At 41.7% G+C, this 24,810-nt stretch overlaps 2 protein-coding genes across 3 annotated transcripts in view; both read right to left on the bottom strand.

Annotated features, from left to right (window-relative positions):
* mon2 (MON2 homolog, regulator of endosome-to-Golgi trafficking) overlaps nt 1–5,448 on the bottom strand; it is a 53,328-nt gene extending 47,880 nt beyond the window's left edge. For both annotated transcript variants that reach the window (XM_047386160.1, XM_047386151.1), the window contains exon 1: nt 4,950–5,448. In XM_047386160.1, coding sequence (XP_047242116.1) covers nt 4,950–5,057 — 108 coding nt within the window. In that variant the 5' untranslated portion in view covers nt 5,058–5,448. The remainder of the gene's footprint in view (nt 1–4,949) is intronic.
* A 2,537-nt stretch (nt 5,449–7,985) lies between these two features.
* slc6a13 (solute carrier family 6 member 13) overlaps nt 7,986–24,810 on the bottom strand; it is a 35,514-nt gene continuing 18,689 nt past the window's right edge. Inside the window, exons 8-15 of the mRNA XM_047346818.1 lie at nt 22,266–22,369; nt 21,900–22,024; nt 20,246–20,358; nt 20,012–20,149; nt 19,597–19,699; nt 19,408–19,508; nt 18,988–19,158; nt 7,986–10,728 (exon numbers count right to left, since the gene is read on the bottom strand). Of these exons, the coding sequence (XP_047202774.1) occupies nt 10,564–10,728; nt 18,988–19,158; nt 19,408–19,508; nt 19,597–19,699; nt 20,012–20,149; nt 20,246–20,358; nt 21,900–22,024; nt 22,266–22,369 (1,020 nt within the window). The 3' untranslated portion in view covers nt 7,986–10,563. The remainder of the gene's footprint in view (nt 10,729–18,987; nt 19,159–19,407; nt 19,509–19,596; nt 19,700–20,011; nt 20,150–20,245; nt 20,359–21,899; nt 22,025–22,265; nt 22,370–24,810) is intronic.

The raw sequence follows: 24,810 nt of genomic DNA on the forward strand, positions 1-24,810 counted from the left end.
TTTCATAATTACACTGTAAAGGTTTGGAGAAATACACAACTACCCCAAGTGTAGTATAAAACAGAGTCCATGTCGGGCAGATGACATCCCATAATCCTGTGTGTTGTCCTCACAACCTGTGATACTTCCTCTCCTGTGCAGTTCCCTCACCACACTGTCATGCTGAGACACAGAGTGCTTTCCACCGTGGCCCTGTAGATATCTGTCAGCAGTTGAGGAGATGAAGAAGAGCTGTTGTTGTACCTTCTTCAACAGGCGAGGGGCGTTTCCAGTCCAGGAGAGGTCAAAGTAAATCTGGATGCTCTTGCACTTTAAGCTGTCCAGACCACTTCCCACAGGATCTCATCGACCTCACCAAAAAGAAGCGTTTGTGGTACTTTGTTGGGGTAGTTGTGTATTTCTCCAGAAACCTACAGTGTAATTATGAAATATTAATTCTGGTTATAATATAGATGACCCTCTAATATAATCTGAAGAGATTGTGTTGTCACCTCTCATGGTTTTGGAGAAATAAATTCCTGAAAGTAGGACAAATGCATATAATGGTTGAGCATTTTGAGGTATTTTGACAAGATATTTCTCCAAAACTGTACAGTAAAATATAAAATATTTATTCTTTTACATAAAACATGAATGTGAAAGTTGTAAAAATTTAATTAATATAAATGTTCTGTAGGTTACTTTTCTGTTTTCCTCTTATTTTCTCAACCTTTGCCAGGATCGGCGTCCTTTCTGCTCCATTACTATAATGAACCTTGTACAGGTCCTTCTCAAAATATTAGCATATTGTGATAAAGTTCATTATTTTCCATAATGTCATGATGGAAATTTAACATTCATATATTTTAGATTCATTGCACACTAACTGAAATATTTCAGGTCTTTTATTATCTTACTACGGATGATTTTGGCATACAGCTCATGAAAACCCAAAATTCCTATCTCACAAAATTAGTATATCATTAAAAGGGTCTCTAAACGAGCTATGAACCTAATCATCTGAATCAACGAGTTAACTCTAAACACCTGCAAAAGATTCCTGAGGCCTTTAAAACTCCCAGCCTGGTTCATCACTCAAAACCCCAATCATGGGTAAGACTGCCGACCTGACTGCTGTCCAGAAGGCCACTATTGACACCCTCAAGCAAGAGGGTAAGACACAGAAAGAAATTTCTGAACGAATAGGCTGTTCCCAGAGTGCTGTATCAAGGCACCTCAGTGGGAAGTCTGTGGGAAGGAAAAAGTGTGGCAGAAAACGCTGCACAACGAGAAGAGGTGACCGGACCCTGAGGAAGATTGTGGAGAAGGGCCGATTCCAGACCTTGGGGGACCTGCGGAAGCAGTGGACTGAGTCTGGAGTAGAAACATCCAGAGCCACCGTGCACAGGCGTGTGCAGGAAATGGGCTACAGGTGCCGCATTCCCCAGGTCAAGCCACTTTTGAACCAGAAACAGCGGCAGAAGCGCCTGACCTGGGCTACAGAGAAGCAGCACTGGACTGTTGCTCAGTGGTCCAAAGTACTTTTTTCGGATGAAAGCAAATTCTGCATGTCATTCGGAAATCAAGGTGCCAGAGTCTGGAGGAAGACTGGGGAGAAGGAAATGCCAAAATGCCAGAAGTCCAGTGTCAAGTACCCACAGTCAGTGATGGTCTGGGGTGCCGTGTCAGCTGCTGGTGTTGGTCCACTGTGTTTTATCAAGGGCAGGGTCAATGCAGCTAGCTATCAGGAGATTTTGGAGCACTTCGTGCTTCCATCTGCTGAAAAGCTTTATGGAGATGGAGATTTCCTTTTTCAGCACGACCTGGCACCTGCTCACAGTGCCAAAACCACTGGTAAATGGTTTACTGACCATGGTATCAATGTGCTCAATTGGCCTGCCAACTCTCCTGACCTGAACCCCATAGAGAATCTGTGGGATATTGTGAAGAGAACGTTGAGAGACTCAAGACCCAACACTCTGGATGAGCTAAAGGCCGCTATTGAAGCATCCTGGGCCTCCATAAGACCTCAGCAGTGCCACAGGCTGATTGCCTCCATGCCACGCCGCATTGAAGCAGTCATTTCTGCCAAAGGATTCCCGACCAAGTATTGAGTGCATAACTGTACATGATTATTTGAAGGTTGACGTTTTTTGTATTATAAACACTTTTCTTTTATTGGTCGGATGAAATATGCTAATTTTGTGAGATAGGAATTTTGGGTTTTCATGAGCTGTATGCCAAAATCATCCGTATTAAGACAATAAAAGACCTGAAATATTTCAGTTAGTGTGCAATGAATCTAAAATATATGAATGTTAAATTTTCATCATGACATTATGGAAAATAATGAATTTTATCACAATATGCTAATATTTTGAGAAGGACTTGTATGCCCGACGCTAATCTTTAAGAGAGAGCTGGTGTCGGCTGACGTCACCGCGTATTTCTGACTGTCGGCTCACTTAACCGCAGTTTTCTTCTGTAGAGTTGATGTCTCCTCACTGAAGCGACGCTGCAAGCCCTGCAGTTCGAGCATAAATTTAGAGATGCGGGGGATCTGAGTCTGCTGCTTTAGTCAGCGCTAACCAATAGGGAAACGTCTTACATCGTTCATCTTTAGGCCCCGCCCAGGATGTTCATGTTTCCAGAACTCAAAACTCGTTGAGTTCAACCAAAAACAGAGAGCGTCAAAACCAAAAAAGCGAGACTCGTAACCAAAGATTTTTGACATGCGCAAATAAGTTTGTTTTGCAAATAACTTTTTTCTCTTTGTGAGAAAAATGAGTCATTTTAATCAAAAAAAGTTTTATCAAACAATTTTTTTCCCCCCAAAATAAAATATTCCATTTAAAAAAAAAATTGTTACAACTCTGAAAGTTTTGATCACAACTTAATATTTTTTGATTGAGATTAGCTTTTTTTTTGATTGAATATTATTTTTTGATTGAGATTAGTTTTTTTTTGATTGAATATTATTTTTTTTATTAAGATTAGGTTTTTTGTTTGATTGAGATTAGTTTTTTGTTTGATTGAATAATATTGAGACAAATTTAACTCCATACAATGGTTGGGTAAAGTTTTGGAGAAAATCTTACAGTAAAGCACAGGTGACTAATGATGATGAAGTCGGTGTCTGATTTGAACCTTTGGATGCGAGCTAAATTAAAGAGCTATATCATCTTTTTTTAAAAGGATTGGACGGCAATTTGATGATCTTAAGTTCAAACATTTAAACAGGCCAGACATTATTTGGATAATACGAAACTGAACAGAGATTGTTCATGAGGGTTGGAAAAGGTTTTGTTTTCTATTAGATTTCTTGGCATTTGACTGATGCATTAGATTGAGAAAAGAACTGTAAAGAGTAGTCAAACCTTTACTGGATTATTCTACACTGATTGTAGATATTTGAAATGTTAATGATGAATAAAAACTTTATATATAAAATGTTGAGTCTTAGTTTGCGTAAAACTACTGTTGAAAACTATGCATTACCCTATCTGCAAGTGTGCTGTTTCAAGATGTTTTTGTTTTACTCTAGAACTTGTCGCTGAAAAATATTATTTTGGGGCTCCTAGAATGCCGTTTTCACACAGAGTCATTTTCGACAAATTGTAAAGCCAGGTAACAGTGGTGGTCGTTCCCAGGAATGGCCAGCCTACCAGAAGCACTCGAAGACTGCATCAGCGGCTCTTGCAAGAGGTTACAAAGGAACCAGGAACTACATCTAAAGCATTGCAGACCTCACCTGCCTCAGGTAAGATTCAAAAATAAGACGGAGTCTGGGTAAAAACGGCCTCCATGTGAGACTTCCAAATCTAAAACCATGAATGACCCAAATGAACACTTTTCACATTTGCCCAACAAATATCTTGATGATCAAGACTTTTGGAAACATATACTGAGGACAAGAAAAAAAAGTGGAAGATTTTTGAAGGTGTGTGTCCCGTTACATCTGGCCTAAAACTCAGACAGCATTTCAGAAAAAGAACATCAGAAGGACAGTCAAAAATGATGGTTGCAGCAGAATGGTTCACCTCTTAAGAACCAGGACGGCATGCTACGAATGACTGAGACATGAATTCTGCTCCTGACCAGAACATCCTAAAGGAAAATATCGGGCCGTCAGTTTGTGACCTTTATCCCAAGTCAAGTCAAGTTTATTTATATAGCGCTTTTCAGCAACAAGGCACTCAAAGCACATTTGGGTTATGCAGCAGGACAGAGCCAAAGCACAGCTCAAGGTCCAGTCAGAAATTAAGGTTTTGGAGTGGCCCAGTCAAAGTCAAGACTTTAATTTAATTGAGATGCTGTAGCATGGGCTTAAACGGATCATTCAAGCTCCAAACCCCTCCAAAATGTCAATTCTGGAAAGGAGAGTGGACCAAAGGTTAAATTAAATTCATCTTTAAAGATTTTACAGAAAGGACTTTTCCTTTCTTCTCTTAGAAAAAGCATGTGCAGCGTTTTCTTTAGCAAAAATAACTGGAAACTCTGACAGGAAGTGTTTAAGGGCATTTATAAATTCATTAATTTAATCAGATTAACTGAATCCCAGCATATTTGAACTTTGTTCTCATTGAATTCTCGAAATAGCTTCAATTAATCTTGTGGATATATCATTTTAACGGGCTTAGTAAATGTTTACATCCTAAACAGGGATTTCAGAAAAATAAAGGAGGAAGAAATACAACCAGGGGAAAACAATAAAACTAATTTCAACGTGTTTTACTTGTGTGTGTGTGTGTGTGTGTGTGTGAGAGCGACTGGAACTATTAAATACATTATTGATAGTTTAATAGGAACAGAGAGTCAGTGCCCACAGCAGACACAAGGCCCAGCGGTCGGTGGAGAGACGAGCTCCGACAAACATTCAGGAGCAATAACCAAAAGCTTCAGCATTTCCACATAAAACAAAGTTCCAAACATTTAGTTTGGTGTACAACTCAGCTTTCAAGCCGACTAACCTCTTTGACAGGAGGGAATTTCTTCTTACACTCCATGGAGAGAGACCGCAAATCCGTCTGCATGTTCTCCAGCAATTTCTTCACCGCTTCGGGGCTGCTGGTCGACATCTTTGACGGCGTCTTTGATACAATCCGAAAGGAACCGTTAATGTTTACGAGCGGCGTCGGAGCGCAGTCGCCCCCCACCGATTAACCGCGGGGATATAATCCGTAGCTGCTTTATTCGCCTGCCTTGTTGTAGGAACTAAAAACGCCGCGGTCCATTGACACAGGATCCCACTCCTATGCTTCGAGCGCCCTGTGCGCAGGACACCAGCGATGACAACCGCATACGTTCCCGCTCTGCACAGCCCGCTGACATTAGCTACGGGGAAAAGCCGTCCTTACTACGTCTTTTTCTCTTCTCAGATGCAGAGGCAAGTCTAAATATGTTAACTAAATTTATCTGTCTGCCGTCAGCGGCCGTGCCAGCTCCGCTTTTCTTTCCCACAATGCTTTGGTGAACACTGACACGTCACTCGTACTTCCGTAAACAGTAATAATGAAAGAAACATTACTGCAGCGACCCCTGCTGGACGCGTTATCGAAGGAAAAAATAAATTTTGTTTATACTGGTCCTTCTCAAAATATTAGCATATTGTGATAAAGTTCATTATTTTCCATAATGTCATGAAGAAAATTTAACATTCATATATTTTAGATTCATTGCACACTAACTGAAATATTTCAGGTCTTTTATTGTCTTAATACGGATGATTTTGGCATACAGCTCATGAAAACCCAAAATTCTTATCTCACAAAATTAGCATATTTCATCCGACCAATAAAAGAAAAGTGTTTTTAATACAAAAAACGTCAACCTTCAAATAATCATGTACAGTTATGCACTCAATACTTGGTCGGGAATCCTTTTGCAGAAATGACTGCTTCAATGCGGCGTGGCATGGAGGCAATCAGCCTGTGGCACTGCTGAGGTCTTATGGAGGCCCAGGATGCTTCGATAGCAGCCTTTAGCTCATCCAGAGTGTTGGGTCTTGAGTCTCTCAACGTTCTCTTCACAATATCCCACAGATTCTCTATGGGGTTCAGGTCAGGAGAGTTGGCAGGCCAATTGAGCACAGTGATACCAAGGTCAGTAAACCATTTACCAGTGGTTTTGGCACTGTGAGCAGGTGCCAGGTCGTGCTGAAAAATGAAATCTTCATCTCCATAAAGCTTTTCAGCAGATGGAAGCATGAAGTGCTCCAAAATCTCCTGATAGCTAGCTGCATTGACCCTGCCCTTGATAAAACACAGTGGACCAACACCAGCAGCTGACACGGCACCCCAGACCATCACTGACTGTGGGTACTTGACACTGGACTTCTGGCATTTTGGCATTTCCTTCTCCCCAGTCTTCCTCCAGACTCTGGCACCTTGATTTCCGAATGACATGCAGAATTTGCTTTCATCCAAAAAAAGTACTTTGGACCACTGAGCAACAGTCCAGTGCTGCTTCTCTGTAGCCCAAATCAGGCGCTTCTGCCGCTGTTTCTGGTTCAAAAGTGGCTTGACCTGGGGAATGCGGCACCTGTAGCCCATTTCCTGCACACGCCTGTGGACGGTGGCTCTGGATGTTTCTACTCCAGACTCAGTCCACTGCTTCCGCAAGTCCCCCAAGGTCTGGAATCGGCCCTTCTCCACAATCTTCCTCAGGGTCCGGTCACCTCTTCTCATTGTGCAGCGTTTTCTGCCACACTTTTTCCTTCCCACAGACTTCCCACTGAGGTGCCTTGATACAGCACTCTGGGAACAGCCTATTCGTTCAGAAATTTCTTTCTGTGTCTTACCCTCTTGCTTGAGGGTGTCAACAGTGGCCTTCTGGACAGCAGTCAGGTCGGCAGTCTTACCCATGATTGGGGTTTTGAGTGATGAACCAGGCTGGGAGTTTTAAAGGCCTCAGGAATCTTTTGCAGGTGTTTAGAGTTAACTCGTTGATTCAGATGATTAGGTTCATAGCTCGTTTAGAGACCCTTTTAATGATATGCTAATTTTGTGAGGTAGGAATTTTGGGTTTTCATGAGCTGTATGCCAAAATCATCCGTATTAAGACAATAAAAGACCTGAAATATTTCAGTTAGTGTGCAATGAATCTAAAATATATGAATGTTAAATTTTCATCATTACATTATGGAAAATAATTAACTTTATCACAATATGCAAATATTTTGAGAAGGACCTGTATATAAGAATGAAGGACCAAAAGCAAAATTTCCAATAAATAAATAAATTACTAAATAAATAGCTCTGTCTCCAAAAAATGAAAAAAAAAGTTTTAGATAATTGTTACACAATGTAGCATAAATATTTTTTGTATTTTTCAACAGTATTAAATTAATTTATAATTCCATTTTCATTTACAAATATTTATAAATGTGATGATGTAAATAAAAAAAATTAAATCACATACATGAAACAGATGCATTTATTGACATTTTATTATTTATATTAAAAAAAGATATTTTAATAAACTGACTTTATTCAATCTATATTTCAGGAATATATAATTTTTAATTTATATATTGAATTTGTGTTTTACTTCATTAAAAGCTGGAAATAGTAAAATGTTGAACTAAAATAAGGAAATCCTCTTGATGATAAAATACTTTTTTTTTCAGTGTATTGATTGTCAGACATAAAAATTACTTGTGCAAAAACTGAACATATAAGCCCCTACATCTTTGAAAAAAAAAAAAAGAAACTCAATTAAGAAACCTCCTGGTGTCTTTTTTTGCACAGTTTTAAATTGTTTTTTTAATAATCTATAGTTATCTGAACTGTGGATCAAAAATAGTCAAGGACCTAACATATTACTTGACTAGTAAATCTTTTTGGACTCCTTTATGTCCGACTGTACAGAGAGATTTTTCCTCTTACTTTCCATACAGATATTTGTACACAGCCTCTGACTTAGCAATAACTAATTTACCCATTTGAAAATTTTGCAAAGTGGTTCTTTAAATGATACAGTTTTAAAATATGACACTTCACATGTGATATGTGTTGTCCGTATATTATAACAGGTCTGTAATTAACATGTTAAAAATACAAGTATGTTTCCAACAACAAATTTACAACTATAATATCAGATAATTTTAATATACCATAATATTTGATATACCAAGACAGTTATACAAAATCAGATAAGAAAAAACGAATTACATCCCACAAAATGAAAGCATGGTTTTCAAATTAAGGTGGTATTAATCAGTCATAAAAAGCATGTTTCAACATTAAAAAGTTGTATTTTTAATATTGTTCAGTATAGTAATCAGTTCTAATACATTCATCCCTGCATCTGAACAAACCATGGCTGATGTTTCTCATGTGCACCAGAAAGACAAGAAAAGCAAGAAATTGTTTTTGGAATGAAACATTTCAACCAGCTTCCCCAGTGCAACAGCGTCTTTCAGGACCTTTGCATTTTAATAGCATACAAAACTGAATATTAGAAATAAGGTACCCTCAGCTAAACTAAAACTGTGTCAATATCAAAAGTAAAAGAAAACTATATATAAAAAAAAAAGACAAACAAAACAACCATGCAACTCTGCAAAGTTCAGTACAGAAGGTGAAAAATTAAATCCTAATCCCATAGTATTAGTATGAGATCCTTTGAGCTAAACCCCACACCTCCAGTTCTCTCTAGCAGCACTTATTAGTATACTTCGGTAAAAAAAAAAGTGCGCATTATTCAGATAGAGGGTTCCTATGCTTTTTCCATTTACAATTCACACCCTTTTAGGCTGAAATGTTTAGATTTTCCCACCGTTTTTATAACATTCTGGACATTGGAGAGCAAGACATTCATTTTGAAAACACTTGTACAGTAATTAGGTTTTATTACCTATGTGTTCCACAAAGCATAAAACTACAACAATGATGCTGGCTCCTAATTTTCCAGAGTATTAAAGGGCAATTCCTTTTTTTTTTGTTTTTGCCACTGCACTTAGATCTGCTTTATTTCAAAATTTTTAACACATATTTTCCAATTAATATTTATTACACACTTCTTCTTTACTGTTTGACATCAAAACCAGATTTGAATAAGAACCACTTGCCCAAATAAAGTATGGAGGCTCAAATGTGCCAAAATCAATTACAACAATAATTCGTTTGAGAAATAGTTATACATGTATTAATTTAAATAAAACTGTAAAATACATTTAATGAATAAAAATATATGTCTTATAATCCAAATGTGTCAATAATGTTCCAGAATTATCTTTTAACATCACATTTCATTATGTGTTCAAATTCTATGCATTAATTATTGTACTTATTCAATTATTTTACCTTTCCTGTGCTAAAGTCCATCATGAAATAGTTTAAACTCTCACTATGGTTCATCAATTAGAGCCAAACATTTAATTGGTTAACCTCCACAGCAACTCAGCTGCCGCCCAATCGCCTTCTCCCAAGCATTGTAAGCCCCGCCCGCTTAACTTTGGTGGGTCAGGTGGACAAATAGCAAACAATCATGACTTTTAAATAAAGAAAAGAAACAAATACTTCATCACACGTGCTTTTGAAATATAGAAAATACACATTTTAATGAACTACTTTCAAATGTATTATTTATGTATTTAAAAATAGTTTAAATATTTAAATAATTATTGCCTAATTGTATATATTTATTTGTTGAATGTATGCATTGCTATGTATTGTATTCTAATGACCATATATGTAAATATTTATTTAACAAGGTATTTTTGCATTAAATGTGGCACTTTCAGCCTTTACTGAAGAAGCAGTAAAATGGCTGTTTTTTTATTGTTAAAAGACTGTATTTATAATGCAGGATCTGAGTTGGTGACTAGAAATCCAAAACAGAAGTTGCTAGTTTCTTAAACTGAACCTGCAAAGAGACATGAAGGATATTATTAAAATACAAAACAATGTGAAGTTCACTTTACTTGTGGAAATTCCCAATTGTTTAATAAAAAAGAAAAAGATATGGAATTAAGTCTGGAAACTTAATCATACTTTCATATACAACTGTCTTTTTCCCAAAGTCCAGACTTTTTTTATACTTTTTCAGACATTTCATGATATTGTAGGAACCCTGGAGCTGACAGCAGTCATCATTACAGAACTGTATCCAAAACATGTTGCATTGATTAAAAAACACAATTAAACAGTCAACAATATTATTCAAGTTAGCTTCATGGACTGTGTGACGGGACACTTCTTGTGCTCCATCTGCTGCAGATGATGCCATTAACTATTAAGAAAAGTTATTGAAACGTCACGTCAAGCTAAATGAACATTACAGATGTCCATAACAGATGAAAAGGCTTCCTTAGAAAGCAAATTTCTTTGCCACTGAGAACCTATAGTGGTCACATTTTAAAATGTACACATTACTCTGCCATGGGCATGGATGTTGACATGCTCTCCCAATGAAGATGGAGAATGCTTTGTTCAAGGCACTGGACAAAGGGGGAAGCTCCAGTAGCAAGAGGTGCAGTTAGAGGTGCGGTGGCTCTGAAAGTCTGCACCTGAGGTAAGGCAGAGAAGGAGAGAGGGAGAGAGAGAGAGAGAGAGAGAGAGAGAGACTTTGACTCTCAAGTCTCTAGCAATGAGACTCCTTTTCATCAACGGGGAAATAACCGTCCTTGGTGGGAGGAGCTTTCTGGTGGAGCTTGTCCCCTTCTCTAGCAACGATGCCCATCAGTCTCCCTTGTTCCTGCTTCGTCGTTGGTAGGTCAGTGGAGGGAGTGGTCAAGAGAATGAGGCGCTGTAATAGGTGTAATGAAAATCCATCAAAACACAATGGAAAAACAATAAATTGAGTGAAGCAAAAATATAAAACATAAATATAAAACATCCCTTTCAGTTATTCCATTGTTTTTAAAGCATATAAATAATCTTTAAACATGATTTTCTGAAACAAAAAGAGCCGTTTGAGCCAGGTCCACCTAAATGAGAAGGTACTTCTATATATTTATGGATGATAACAGCGCCAACCTCAGGCTTGTGACTATCGCTGTAGACATTTCATTCTTAAAAAAAAAAAAAAAAACTGTAAAATGGGAAGTCAAATGGATGTATAGTTATGTATTGGCAACACAGAAAAAAGATGGCAAGAGCAGTTATGATATACATATCTTCTACGCAGAAGGCATGTTGAGCTTTGGATGAAAACACAAGACTGGAGAATGGACTTCTTCTTACCTACATTGAAAGAGTGTCATCTTTTGTCCCAGAATTACGAAACTATAAAAATTTTGAATTTATGGGAAAGAACAAGTCAAAACGACGAGGATACTGCACAATTCATGCCACAATTACATGGTCTGTTAGCATAAAGTTTATGGACTAATTAGGGTAATTGGTGAACAGTCTAATTAGCTTCAGCAATGGCTCTTTTTATTCTCTGTGTCTGAGCCAAATTAACTAAAGAGTGTTTTACTGCAGTTGCAGTATTTTGACTTCCCTTCCATCCGCCACTTTAGGGTAATTAAAACGTCCTGAAGAAAACACAGAATCATAATGTGGATTATGGAAATACATTTTCAATTAATGCATGACTTTTTAATTAAACATATTTTGATGACACAGTTGTTGAAGCATGCAGCATATCAGAGTAACAATGTTGGTATGAATTGGAGCAGAAATTAAGTCATCTATATATTCTGCTGAATTAGCATTTTTTTTAATTACAGTTTTGTCACAAGCATTTGCCACTGTGGTGAATTACAGGCAGACTGAGTTCAACACAGGGTCGTTTTAAACCCCTAGGAAGGGTACTGGTATGTTAGGTCTTTAAGCTTCTCCTCTTAGGGAACATTTCTTTTGACTTCTTCCTCACTACACCAATCAACATATACATTTTCCCATCATCAACTCAAATTTGAGCTGGAGACACTGCCATACTGTTCTCTCTGAGGCCTATCGTGTTACAGACTGATGACCAAGTTTGACTGTTTTAACCTTTTTTAGACAATTTGTGTCTCTATGAAAGCCTTCCACAAATAAAGTTTGACTGATTTATAGGCTAATTGTGTAGTAATTCACTAGAAATATTGGTATTTTAAAAAAAAAGGTTAAAATAATAGCAATACTACGGTGGCCGGGAGGTGCAAACCAACATTACTAAATCTAAAACACTTACAAAACTTGAGACAAATTCTATATTTTAGAAAACAATTCAACAAGATGTAGGACACTTTTACTAATCCCAAAACAAATCTACATTTGCGAAAACAAATTAATATTTCAGGAAACAAATTAACATTTCAGAAAACACTTTAACAACACGCCAAACACTTTTACAAATGACAAAATCTAACGGAAAGGGAATGTACCAACTCCGAGGCTGATCTGAAAGTGATAACGGGAGCACTCATGGTGACCCAAGATGGACAGCAATCGAGTGGCGTTTTGCCCATTTTGTGGCACACATGAATAGATTACCTCGGTTTTGTTTTTTGTCAGGTCAGTCCTTAGAATCTGAAAGACAGCAAGCTCAATTTGTGGCAGTAGCAACTAGAAATGGTACCTCTGCCAGCGGAGGGTCCAACGGTGCCAGACCAGCTTTAAAAGATGCTGCCACGGCGGCTGCTGTTGTTTTTGTGGAGGCCATTGCTGATTATTGGCAAATGGGTTGTCATTATAGTTATTAGCTATTGACTGTTAGTCAGTAATTACTTTCAAATTATGTCATTATTGGTCATTATTTAATAAACAGTGTGAGACCCATAATATAGGGTGGTTGTATTTACTTGAGATGGAATCTATGTCCTAAATAGCATTATGTGTATATATAACGTGCAGAAAGGATGACGAAAAGACATTCCACAAACAGGTCTGTTTATTATAGATGATAAATGGTTACTGTGATTTTACTCACAGAAAATAAAATGAATTACTTAAAAACACACCGGCACTGTAGAAGTCCCTGGCCACAGGTTGCTAGAATGATGCCACGAGGGTGCCACAGGTTGCTAGAATGATGCCAGAGGGTGCCACAGTTTGCTAGAAGGATGCCAGAGGGTGCCACAGGTTGCTAGAAGGATGCCAGAGGGTGCCACAGGTTGCTAGAAGGATGCCAGAGGGTGCCACAGATTGCTACAAGGATGCCATAGGGTGCCACAGGTTGCTAGAATGATGCCAGAGGGTGCCACAGTTTGCTAGAAGGATGCCAGAGGGTGCCACAGGTTGCTAGAAGGATGCCAGAGGGTGCCACAGGTTGCTAGAAGGATGCCAGAGGGTGCCACAGATTGCTACAAGGATGCCATAGGGTGCCACAGGTTGCTAGAAGGATGCCAGAGGGTCCCACATGTTGCCAGAGGGTGCCACAGATTGCTACAAGGATGCCAGAGGGGGCCACATATTGCTAGAAGGATGCCTGAGGGTCCCACATGTTGCTAGAAGGATGCCAGAGGGTGCCACATGTTGCTAGAAGGATGCCAGAGGGTGCCACAGGTTGCTAGAAGGATCCCAGAGGGTGCCACATGTTGCTAGAAGGATCCCAGAGGGTGACACATGTTGCTAGAAGGATGCCATAGGGTGCCACATGTTGCTAGAAGGATTCCAGAGGCTGCCACAGGTAGCTAGAAGGATGCCAGAGGGTCCCACAGATTGCTACAAGGATGCCATAGGGTGCCACAGGTTGCTAGAAGGATGCCAGAGGGTCCCACATGTTGCCAGAGGGTGCCACAGATTGCTACAAGGATGCCAGAGGTTGCCACATATTGCTAGAAGGATGCCTGAGGGTCCCACAGGTTGCTACAAGAATGCCAGAGGGTGTCACATGTTGCTAGAAGGATGCCAGAGGGTGCCACAGGTTGCTAGAAGGATCCCAGAGGGTGCCACATGTTGCTAGAAGGATGCCATAGGGTGCCACATGTTGCTAGAAGGATTCCAGAGGCTGCCACAAGGTAGCTAGAAGGATGCCAAAGGGTCCCACAGGTTGCTAGAATGATGCCAGAGGGTGCCACACATTGCTAGAAGGATGCCAGAGGGTGCCACAGGTTGCTAGAAGAATCCCAGAGGGTGCCACAGGTTGCCAGAGGGTGCCACATGTTGCTAGAAGGATGCCAGAGGGTGCCACAGGTTGCCTGAGGGTGCCACAGGTTGCTACAAGGATTCCAGAGGGTGCCACAGGTTGCCAGAGGGTGCCACATGTTGCTAGAAGGATGCCAGAGGGTGCCACATGTTGCTAGAAGGATGCCAGAGGGTGCCACATGTTGCTAGAAGGATGCCAGAGGGTGCCACATGTTGCTAGAAGGATGCCAGAGGGTGTCACAGGTTGCTAGAAGGATGCCAGAGGGTCCCACAGGTTGCCAGAGGGTGCCACTGATGGCTACAAGGATTCCAGAGGGTGCCACATGTTGCTACAAGGATTCCAGAGGGTCCCACAGGATGCCAGAGGGTGCCACAGATTGCTACAAGGATTCCAGAGGTTGCCACATGTTGCTACAAGGATTCCAGAGGGTGCCACAGGTTGCCAGAGGGTGCCACATGTTGCTAGAAGGATGCCAGAGGGTGCCACAGGTTGCGACAAGGATGTCAGAGGGTGCCACAGGTTGCCAGAGGTTGTCACATGTTGCTAGAAGGATGCCAGAGGGTGCCACAGGTTGCAACAAGGATGTCAGAGGGTGCCACATGTTGCTACAAGGATTCCAGAGGGTGCCACAGGTTGCTAGAAGGATGCCAGAGGGTGCCACATGTTGCTAGAAGGATGCCAGAGGGTGCCACATGTTGCTAGAAGGATGCCAGAGGGTGTCACAGGTTGCTAGAAGGATGCCAGAGGGTGCCACATGTTGCTAGAAGGATACCAGAGGGTCCCGCAGGTTGCCAGAGGGTGCCACATGTTGCTACAAGGATGCCAGAGGGTGCCACATGTTGCTAGAAGGATGCCAGAGGGTGCCACATGTTGCTAGAAGGATTCCAGAGGGTGCCACAGGTTGCCAGAGGGTGCCACAGGTTGCCAGAGGGTGCCACATGTTGCTAGAAGGATGCAAGAGGGTGTCACAGGTTGCTACAAGGATGCCAGAGGGTGCCACAGGTTGCCAGAGGTTGCCACATGTTGCTAGAAGGATGCCAGAGGGTGCCACAGGTTGCAACAAGGATGTCAGAGGGTGCCACATGTTGCTACAAGGATTCCAGAGGGTGCCACAGGTTGCCAGAGGGTGTCACATGTTGCTAGAAGGATGCCAGAGGGTGCCACAGGTTGCGACAAGGATGTCAGAGGGTGCCACAGGTTGCTAGAAGGATGCCAGAGGGTCCCACAGGTTGCCAGAGGGTGCCACATGTTGCTAGAAGGATGCCAGAGGGTGCCACAGGTTGCTAGAAGGATGCCAGAGGGTGCCACATGTTGCTAGAAGGATGCCAGAGGGTGCCACATGTTGCTAGAAGGATGCCAGAGGGTGCCACAGGTTGCTAGAAGGATGCCAGAGGGTGCCACATGTTGCTAGAAGGATGCCAGAGGGTCCCGCAGGTTGCCAGAGGGTGCCACATGTTGCTACAAGGATGCCAGAGGGTGCCACATGTTGCTAGAAGGATGCCAGAGGGTGCCACATGTTGCTAGAAGGATGCCAGAGGGTGCCTCAGGTTGCTAGAAGGATGCCAGAGGGTCCCGCAGGTTGCCAGAGGGTGCCACATGTTGCTACATGGATGCCAGAGGGTGCCACAGGTTGCGAGAAGGATGCCAGAGGGTGCCACATGTTGCTACAAAGATGCCAGAGGGTGCCACATGTTGCTAGACGGATGCCAGAGGGTGCCACATGTTGCTAGAAGGATGCCAGAGGGTGCCACAGGTAGCTAGAAGGATGCCAGAGGGTGCCACAGGTTGCTAGAAGGATGCCAGAGGGTCCCGCAGGTTGCCAGAGGGTGCCACATGTTGCTACATGGATGCCAGAGGGTGCCACAGGTTGCTAGAAGGATGCCAGATGGTGCCACATGTTGCTAGAAGGATGCCAGAGGGTGCCACAGGTTGCTAGAAGGATGCCAGAGGGTGCCACAGGTTGCTAGAAGGATGCCAGAGGGTCCCGCAGGTTGCCAGAGGGTGCCACATGTTGCTACATGGATGCCAGAGGGTGCCACAGGTTGCTAGAAGGATGCCAGAGGGTGCCACATGTTGCTACAAGGATGCCAGAGGGTGCCACATGTTGCTAGAAGCATGCCAGAGGGTGCCACAGGTTGCTAGAAGGATGCCAGACGGTGCCACATGTTGCTAGAAGGATGCCAGAGGGTGCCACAGGTTGCTAGAAGGATGCCAGAGGGTGCCACAGGTTGCTAGAAGGATGCCAGAGGGTCCCGCAGGTTGCCAGTGGGTGCCACATGTTGCTACAAGGATGCCAGAGGGTGCCACAGGTTGCTACAAGGATGCCAGAGGGTGCCACATGTTTCTACAAGGATGCCAGTGGGTGCCACAGGTTGCTAAAAGGATGCCAGAGGGTGCCACATGTTGCTAGAAGGATGCCAGAGGGTCCCGCAGGTTGCCAGAGGGTGCCACATGTTGCTACATGGATGTCAGAGGGTGCCACAGGTTGCTAGAAGGATGCCAGAGGGTGCCACAGGTTGCTAGAAGGATGCCTGAGGGTCCCGCAGGTTGCCAGAGGGTGCCACATGTTCCTACAAGGATGCCAGAGGGTGCCACAGGTTGCTAGAAGGATGCCAGAGGGTGCCACAGGTTACTAGAAGGATGCCTGAGGGTCCCGCAGGTTGCCAGAGGGTGCCACATGTTGCTACAAGGATGCCAGAGGGTGCCACAGGTTGCTAGAAGGATGCCAAAGGGTGCCACATGTTGCTACAAGGATGCCAGTGGGTGCCACAGGTTGATAGAAGGATGCCAGAGGGTGCCACATGTTGCTAGAAGGATGCCAGAGGTCCCGCAAGTTGCCAGAGGGTGCCACAGGTTGCTAGAAGGATGCCAGAGGGTGCCACATGTTGCTACAAGGATGACAGAGGGTGCCACAGGTTGCTAGAAGGATGCCAGAGGGTGCCACATGTTGCTACAAGGATGCCAGAGGGTGCCACAGGTTGCTAGAAGGATGCCAGAGGGTGCCACAGGTTGCTACAAGGATGCCAGAGGGTGCCACAGGTTGCTAGAAGGATGCCAGAGGGTGCCACAGGTTGCTGCAAGGATGCCAGAGGGTGCCACAGGTTGCTACAAGGATGCCAGAGGGTGCCACAGCAATCATTTTCCATGTAAACATATGCTGAGGAAAACTTTGAAAAGTGCCTTGGCTTCTGACATGATACTCTGCATGACCTGATAAAAGTATTCAAACCCCCTTATTTCTTCCCCTGCAGCAGGCTTGATCTATGGCATGGTTCAGGGCAGATGGCTCTGTTTAGTCTAGGTATAAGATAAGATTTTTGCCACCCTGTGCAGGGTTCAAATTTGGTGGTCAACATGTCTAGGAAGGAATTACAACAGGTTTCACCTCGATCCCTCCTCTGTGTGTCTGGGTCTCATGGAAATTATCTTGAATAAGACAGTTTTTTTACTTTGTCTAGTGAGAACCGTTTTGACAAAGCTCCCGAATGCATGTCTGACAGTGTTCTCCCTTGTTAAGGTTAAAATAAACCTGGCTGAGTGACATTTAGCGATCTCTTTCTTTGGTAAATACTAATTTTTCCATAGCAGTATGGTAGCAGCGTTGGGATTCCTTGAGTGATTTCTTCCGAGGACATCGAAAAAAGAATGGTTTTCAAACCTGATTATTGTTAAAGAGAAGGAGGACTTTTTTTCAGACGGTGAGATACCTTCAGCAATTTTATACAGATTTATAAAATACCATAAAAATGGAAATGCAAAATAAAGAGTAGAAAATAGAAAATACTATCTTAAAATGATATAAGGGAAATATAAAAAGGTTTTCTATTGGAGACAAAGGTAATTTAGCAATTTTCAGCTTTAGAACAGGGAGTGAGGCGGACCTCGCTGTGTACCATGAGCAGCACTGTGGAAGACCCCAATTAGGGTGCCAGAAAGCTCTAAACAGAGAGACGTCCGCAGGTTTTAAAGGAATCTTCCCCCCATTACCCAGACGTGCAAGGGGACAGTGGTAAAGCTCTGTCAGTAAGGTTCTGTCAGGAAACAGAAGCAAAGTATTTTTATGGGACAGGAGCAGAGTTCTAAGCGATTACCTCCTCCCTGCGGAGAAACATTTGATTTTATGGTGAGAAAATATGGACCAAAAGCACTCAGTGCATCAATGAATGGGTTAAATTATTTGATTTTTCCGACAAGGGGCTCATTTAGCTCTACAATATGAAAAAGGGTTGGAGAAGCGACAAAAGAAAATTAGATAAAAAAGCAGATTGGAGCAAATGGGTGACAGGTATGTGGACAACTGACTGACTTCTGTTAATAAAGCTAGTTGGGTAACAGTCATCAATCTCTTTTTTTGGTAAATACAATTGTTTCCATAACACATAATATCTATTCATGAATACAAGACATTAGTCCATCCATGCATCCATTTTATATGCCCAGTTTTTCTTGTAGGGTCATCTTTGCCCATCTCTGGTGCTCAGAGGCGAGAGGCAAGGTACACCCTCCGTAGTACGCAAGTCCATCACAAGGAAACACAGAGACACACAGGACAAAAAGACATGCATGCTCATTCTCATGTGTAACAGCAATGCATATCTTTGTACTGTGGGAAGAAGACAGAGAACCTGGCGAAAACCCACATATGCAACTGAAGAACATTCAACTCCATGCAGAAGGAACCCAGGCTGGGATTCGTGTCTAGGACGTTCTTACTGAAAGGAAACAGTTCTCAAAACGCTAATATTCAAGTTACAAATCAAATCCTTTAATTTTTTTTATTTTGTTCACCGCTGATTGATGTCTACAGACGTGTTATCCTCAGGAAAGTATGTTACATGTATTTACAACTTTTGTCCTTACTTATTTTAAAGGAAATAACATAAAGCAAAGAAGAAAACAGAAAATAAAACTGAACTATTCATTCAATTACTCCACTCAATTCCCTAAATTAAAGTTTCTGACTGCTAAAAATGACACAAGACTTACTTCTCTAAGCGTTCCTGGAGTGTAATAGAGTTTCCCTGCCATCCAAAGTGGGATGCAAAGCATGGAGGACAGAGCCAGAATCCAGCCAATCCCATCCCCCCATACTGGGTACACGTATACATTGTTGTACTTCAGAGGTGAGTACTTGATCAATGCGAAGGCAAAGGTTCCCTGTGAAGTAAAAACAAATGTTATGTTTGTTACTCTACTTGCATGATTTTACTGTATGAATCCCTGTTACCCAATAGCTGATAGTTATATTTAACCTTAAACTTCTATTAAAACATAGATAAAGAACGCTGTAAGCTATTTCATTATTTTTTAAGTATGTATACTGCAATTTTAATGTTGTCCTGAAGGGGCTGCTGCTGTTTCAGCAGAATGGGATGAAAAATTATCGAATATAAACATAAAACATACGAAGCATGTGGCAGGGGTGAAGAAGAGCCAGCAGAATTTAATGACAGGGCCGGGACGGTATCCGATCATATCCTCTATGTTGTCATAGAAACGATCAGCACCTGAAGGAAGACACATGCCTAAGTGCTTTGCAATTACCTTTTACGGATTTAAAACAAAGACGCACTGAACCTACATATGTTGACTTACCATAAACCCAGGCAATGCAAACAGTCTCGAAAACAGCCACGAAAAGAAGGCACATCCCACTGGCTGCGTAGTAGTCGAAGAGCTGGAAGATGTACATGCCTCCCTGCAGACACAAACGGGTATGATTTCAACCAAAAAAGGCACCTCCGTGGAGTCAAACTGCCACCTAACTAAGTTCATCCACATTTGCCTTTGTATGATTTGAAGTTATTAGCTAGAATGGATGCTCTACAGCTTGCAGAGGCTAAATGCAAAATAAATGTTGATCAAAATTAAAAGCAACAATTTGACCTTTTTACCATGTTCTCTGGCTTTTTTATTTGCTTTTCCAGCATTTCCTTAAAGTTAGGCTAAAACATAATGACGTGCTTGCTGGCATACATGTACATTCTGAAGTGTGTTTGGAGAGACGAACCTCTGTCAGCATAATAAGTCCCATGAGGAAGGACGCCACAGCTACAGCAAGGATAAAGAGTTCCCTGCGGTTTTTGCGGCGGAAGACGGAGGGATACATATCCACCATGGCTGTCACCAAGCTCTCCACACAAACAAACTAACATAGAAAAGAAGTTGAAAAAATGACTTATTAAAACATAACATGACTCAGCATCAAATGGCTTTGCTTATGTGTTTGTGTTGTTGATTGTACCTGACTGTCCAGTCCCAGGAACACAATCATAATAAAGAAACAGCAGGCCCAGAGAGGGGAAACCGGCATCATGGTCACAGCGCGAGGATATGCTATGAAAGCCAAACCTGGACCTGGGATACACAAAGACACCATTCAGACTTCTAACTTGTAGTCTTCTTTGTTGTATTTAAAAAATAATATATAATCACAGAGCCAAAGATTTAAAAAACAGATAAGACTGTTAGAAATTTACTAACCAGTACATACAACACCGTTTTTCAGGTTCTATCCACAAACTTCAATATATTTGTTTAGGACTTTATGTGATAGACCGACACAAAGTGTTGCATAATTGTAAAGTGGAAGGAAAAGACCAAGTGTTTTTCAAACTAGATTTGCATACAAAAATCTGAAAAGCATGGTGTGTGTTTGTATTTAGCCCAACAGAGCCACAAATGAAATTAAATTGAATGAAAACTGCAAGTTTTTTGGGGTATGTCTCTACAAGCTTTGCACATCAAGAGACAGATTTATTTTTCTTATTTACTTTGCATATTAATTTGAGCTCAGAGAGACTGGATGTGCAGTGTCTAAACAGCAATTTTCAAGTCTTGCCTCAGATTCTCAACTGGATTTAGGTCGTGACTTTGATTAGGCCATTCTAACACATGAGCATGCTGAATTGTAAACCATTCCACTGTAGCTCTTCCTGTATGTTTAGGGGTTTTGACTCAGTCTCGAGGCTTTTTTAGCTTTTTACAGGTTTTCTTTCAGTATTTGCCTGGGTTCAGCCCCATCCATCTTCCCATCAACTCTCACCACATTCCCTGTCCTTGATAAAGAATAGCATCTCCACAAAATGATGCTGCAACCCTATATTGTACTGTGGGGATGGTGTTTTCAGAGTGATGTGCACTGCTGGATTTCCATACATGGTGCTTTGATTGTGGTCTCATCAGAACAGAGTACCTTCTTCCAAAATGTCTGCTGTCTTCTTCATCATGGTTTTTGGCAAACTGCTAACAAGATTATTGTGGTTTCTTTCTTCGTACCACTCTTACATAAAGGTCAGATTTGTTGAGTGCATCCACCAACCTGTCTGCTGTGTTCCATGTTTTTCATGATCCCATCTCTTTGCTAATGTGTTTCTAACAAACCTCTGAGGCCTTTGCAGAACAGCTGGAGCTATACTGAGATTAAATTAGACACAGAGGGACTCCATTTAATTAGGTGACTTCTGAAGGTAAATGGTTTCACTGGATTTGATGTGAAAGATGAAAGTTAAGCGAGCTGAGTACAAATGTACGCCACCCTTTTCAGAATTCTGTTTGTAAAAAATATTAAAAATAATTTCCTTCATTGGTTGTAAAAAACTAAATGTTGGGGAATGAATAATTTTGCAAGTCAATATATGTTATTTGGCAACCCCTCCTTTAATAATAAAAATTAAAAAGGTTTAGCCACAAGCACTCTTTTCATTTGTAAGTCTATTTTGACTATGTAGTCATAATATACTTTCTGTAAAGTTTTTTTCGAGAAGGTTTAACAGTATATATCCATGTTCCAAAATAGCTGAAAAAACACCCACATATTCCAAAACTTTCTGGACATACTCTGCAGTACTTTGAATTCTGTCACTGCTTTTATTAAAGTGAATGAAAGAAATACAAACCGGATTCAGCCACTTCTGAGATAGGAATGTTTTGCTCAAAGGACATGAAACCCAAAATGGAGAAGATGGCAAAGCCAGCTAGAAAACTTGTGCCGCTGTTCAGGAAACAGAGACACAGACAATCCCTGGAAACAGCACAGACAAGGGATATCATGCCCTAATTAGGAAATGCATTTGCTAATGGGTGTAGAATAAGACCTTCATCTAGACTACAGACTTGACAAAGTTCTTGTAAAAATAAAATGGCAACTGCTATTTTGGGTAATGTTGCAAAATAAGTAAATTAGAGATTATGTAAATTGGAAAACAGATGAAGCAGCATTGGACAATCAATCTTAATACCAGTGAGATATTCTGAAGCCTTACTTGTAGCAGTTGTTGTTGTATTTGTTGTAGCTTCCTAAGGCAGTAAGACAGCCCAGGCAGATGGCATATGAGAAAAAGATCTGAGTTCCAGCATCCATCCAGACCTTTGTAAAAAAAAACATTATATATATATATGCATGTTTATATATGTGTCCTTTAAGGCTGTACAGTCAACAGCTGTCATAAGATATAGATTTTCCCAGCGGGACTTGAAGACACCTCTTTGAAAGCCTTTAGGTGGATGACCTGTAAAGACATGTTTGAGACCCCACCTGTCATCTCACTCTTCAGAGAGCTGTTGCGAGTTGAAACTCATTCCTCTTCTTAAGGTGATAGAAGATAAAACATTTTGTTCCGACCACTGTTTGAGCAGCAGCGATGTTATCCTGATGCTACGCAACCAGGGGTCACTCTCCCACGCCTCACCTTTCCCACCAGTGCTTGATGACTAAATGGCCACAAGTGTAATTTTTAAAACAAACTGTTTTTCTGTTACTTTCCTACATAACTGAACTGTCTGGGCTTTCTCAACTACTTACTAGATATTTTAATAAACCAAATCATGAGCTGGGCACCCTACCCAGAAAAAGGAAAGGAGTGGATAGATGTTTAGATCCAAATAATTTTTTATGACCCACAACGAGTGTGAAGCTAAAAAGGAGATTTCTCTGAACATTTCTCAAGACATGTAAAAGACATTTAGAAAGCCTTAAAAAATTCATTGTTAGCCCTAACTTTAAATTAGAGCTGGATGATATCAGGAAAATATTTAATTGCTATTATTTTGGTAAAAATTGATTATGATGAAACCATATACACTGCTCAAAAAAATAAAGGGAACACTCAAATAACACATCCTAGATCTGAATGAATGAAATATTCTCATTGAATACTTTGTTCTGTACAAAGTTAAATGTGCTGACAACAAAATCACACAAAAATCATCAATGGAAATCAAATTTATTAACCAATGGAGGCCTGGATTTGGAGTCACACACAAAATTAAAGTGGAAAAACCCACTACAGGCTGATTCAACTTTGATGTTATGTCCTTAAAACAAGTCAAAATGAGGCTCAGTATTGTGTGTGGCCTCCACGTGCCTGTATGACCTCCCTACAACGCCTGGGCATGCTCCTGATGAGACGGCGGATGGTCTCCTGAGGGATCTCCTCCCAGACCTGGACTAAAGCATCCACCAACTCCTGGACAGTCTGTGGTGCAACGTCGCGTTGGTGGATGGAGCGAGACATGATGTCCCAGATGTGCTCAATCGGATTCAGGTCTGGGGAACGGGCGGGCCAGTCCATAGCTTCAATGTCTTCATCTTGCAGGAACTGCTGACACACTCCAGCCACATGAGGTCTAGCATTGTTTTGCATCAGGAGGAACCCAGGGCCAACGGCACCAGCATATGGTCTCACAAGGGGTCTGAGGATCTCATCTCGGTACCTAATGGCAGTCAGGCTACCTCTGGTTAGCACATGGAGGACCATGCGGCCCTCCAAAAAATGCCACCCCACACCATTACTGACCCACTGCCAAACCAGTCATGCTGAAGGATGTGGCAGGCAGCAGATCACTCTCCACATTGTCTCCAGACTCTGTCACGTCTGTCACATGTGCTCAGTGTGAAGCTGCTTTCATCTGTGAAGAGCACAGGGCGCCAATGGCGAATGTGCCAATCCTGCTGTTCTCTGGCAAATGCCAAGCGTCCTGCACGGTGTTGGGCTGTGAGCACAACCCCCATTTGTGGACGTCGGGCCCTCATACCATCCTCATGGAGTCTGTTTCTAACCGTTTGTTCAGACACATGCAAATTTGTGGCCTGCTGGAGGTCATTTTGCAGGGCTCTGGCAGTGCTCCTCCTCTTCCTCCTTGTACAAAGGCAGAGGTAGTGGTCCTGCTGCTGGGTTGTTGCCCTCCTACGGCCTCCTCCATGTCTCCTGGTGTACTAGCCTGTCTCCTGGTAGCGCCTCCAGGCTCTGGACTCTACGCTGACAGACACAGCAAACCTTCTTGCCACAGCTCGCATTGATGTGCAATCCTGGATGAGCTGCACTACCTGAGCCACTTGTGTGGGTTGTAGAGTCCGTCTCATGCTACCACGAGTGTGAAAGCACCACCAACATTCAAAAGTGACCAAAACATCAGCCAGAAAGCATAGGTACTGAGAAGTGGTCTGTGGTTCCCACCTGCAGAACCACTCCTTTATTGAGTGTGTCTTGTTAATCGCCAAAGATGTCCCCCTGTTGTCTATTTCATTTGCACAACATCATGTGAAATTGATTGTCACTCAGTGTTGCTTCCTAAGAGGACTTGGAATTATATTGTGTTGTTTAAGTGTTCCCTTTATTTTTTTGAGCAGCATATTTCTGACTCTCTTCTTTCTTAACCATTAAACAATGTCCTTACCATTGTCCGTCCACTTTATTATCTTGGCCATTAAAATATACGCTAGGTGTGGGCATTAAGGGCAGTGAGAGTCCTTCCAACTGACCAAATATGTTATTGATAAGTACAGCATGATTGCACCTCACTTGAAAT

Source organism: Girardinichthys multiradiatus, chromosome 2 (genome assembly GCF_021462225.1).
Source record: "Girardinichthys multiradiatus isolate DD_20200921_A chromosome 2, DD_fGirMul_XY1, whole genome shotgun sequence".
NCBI classification, from domain to species: Eukaryota; Metazoa; Chordata; class Actinopteri; order Cyprinodontiformes; family Goodeidae; genus Girardinichthys; species Girardinichthys multiradiatus.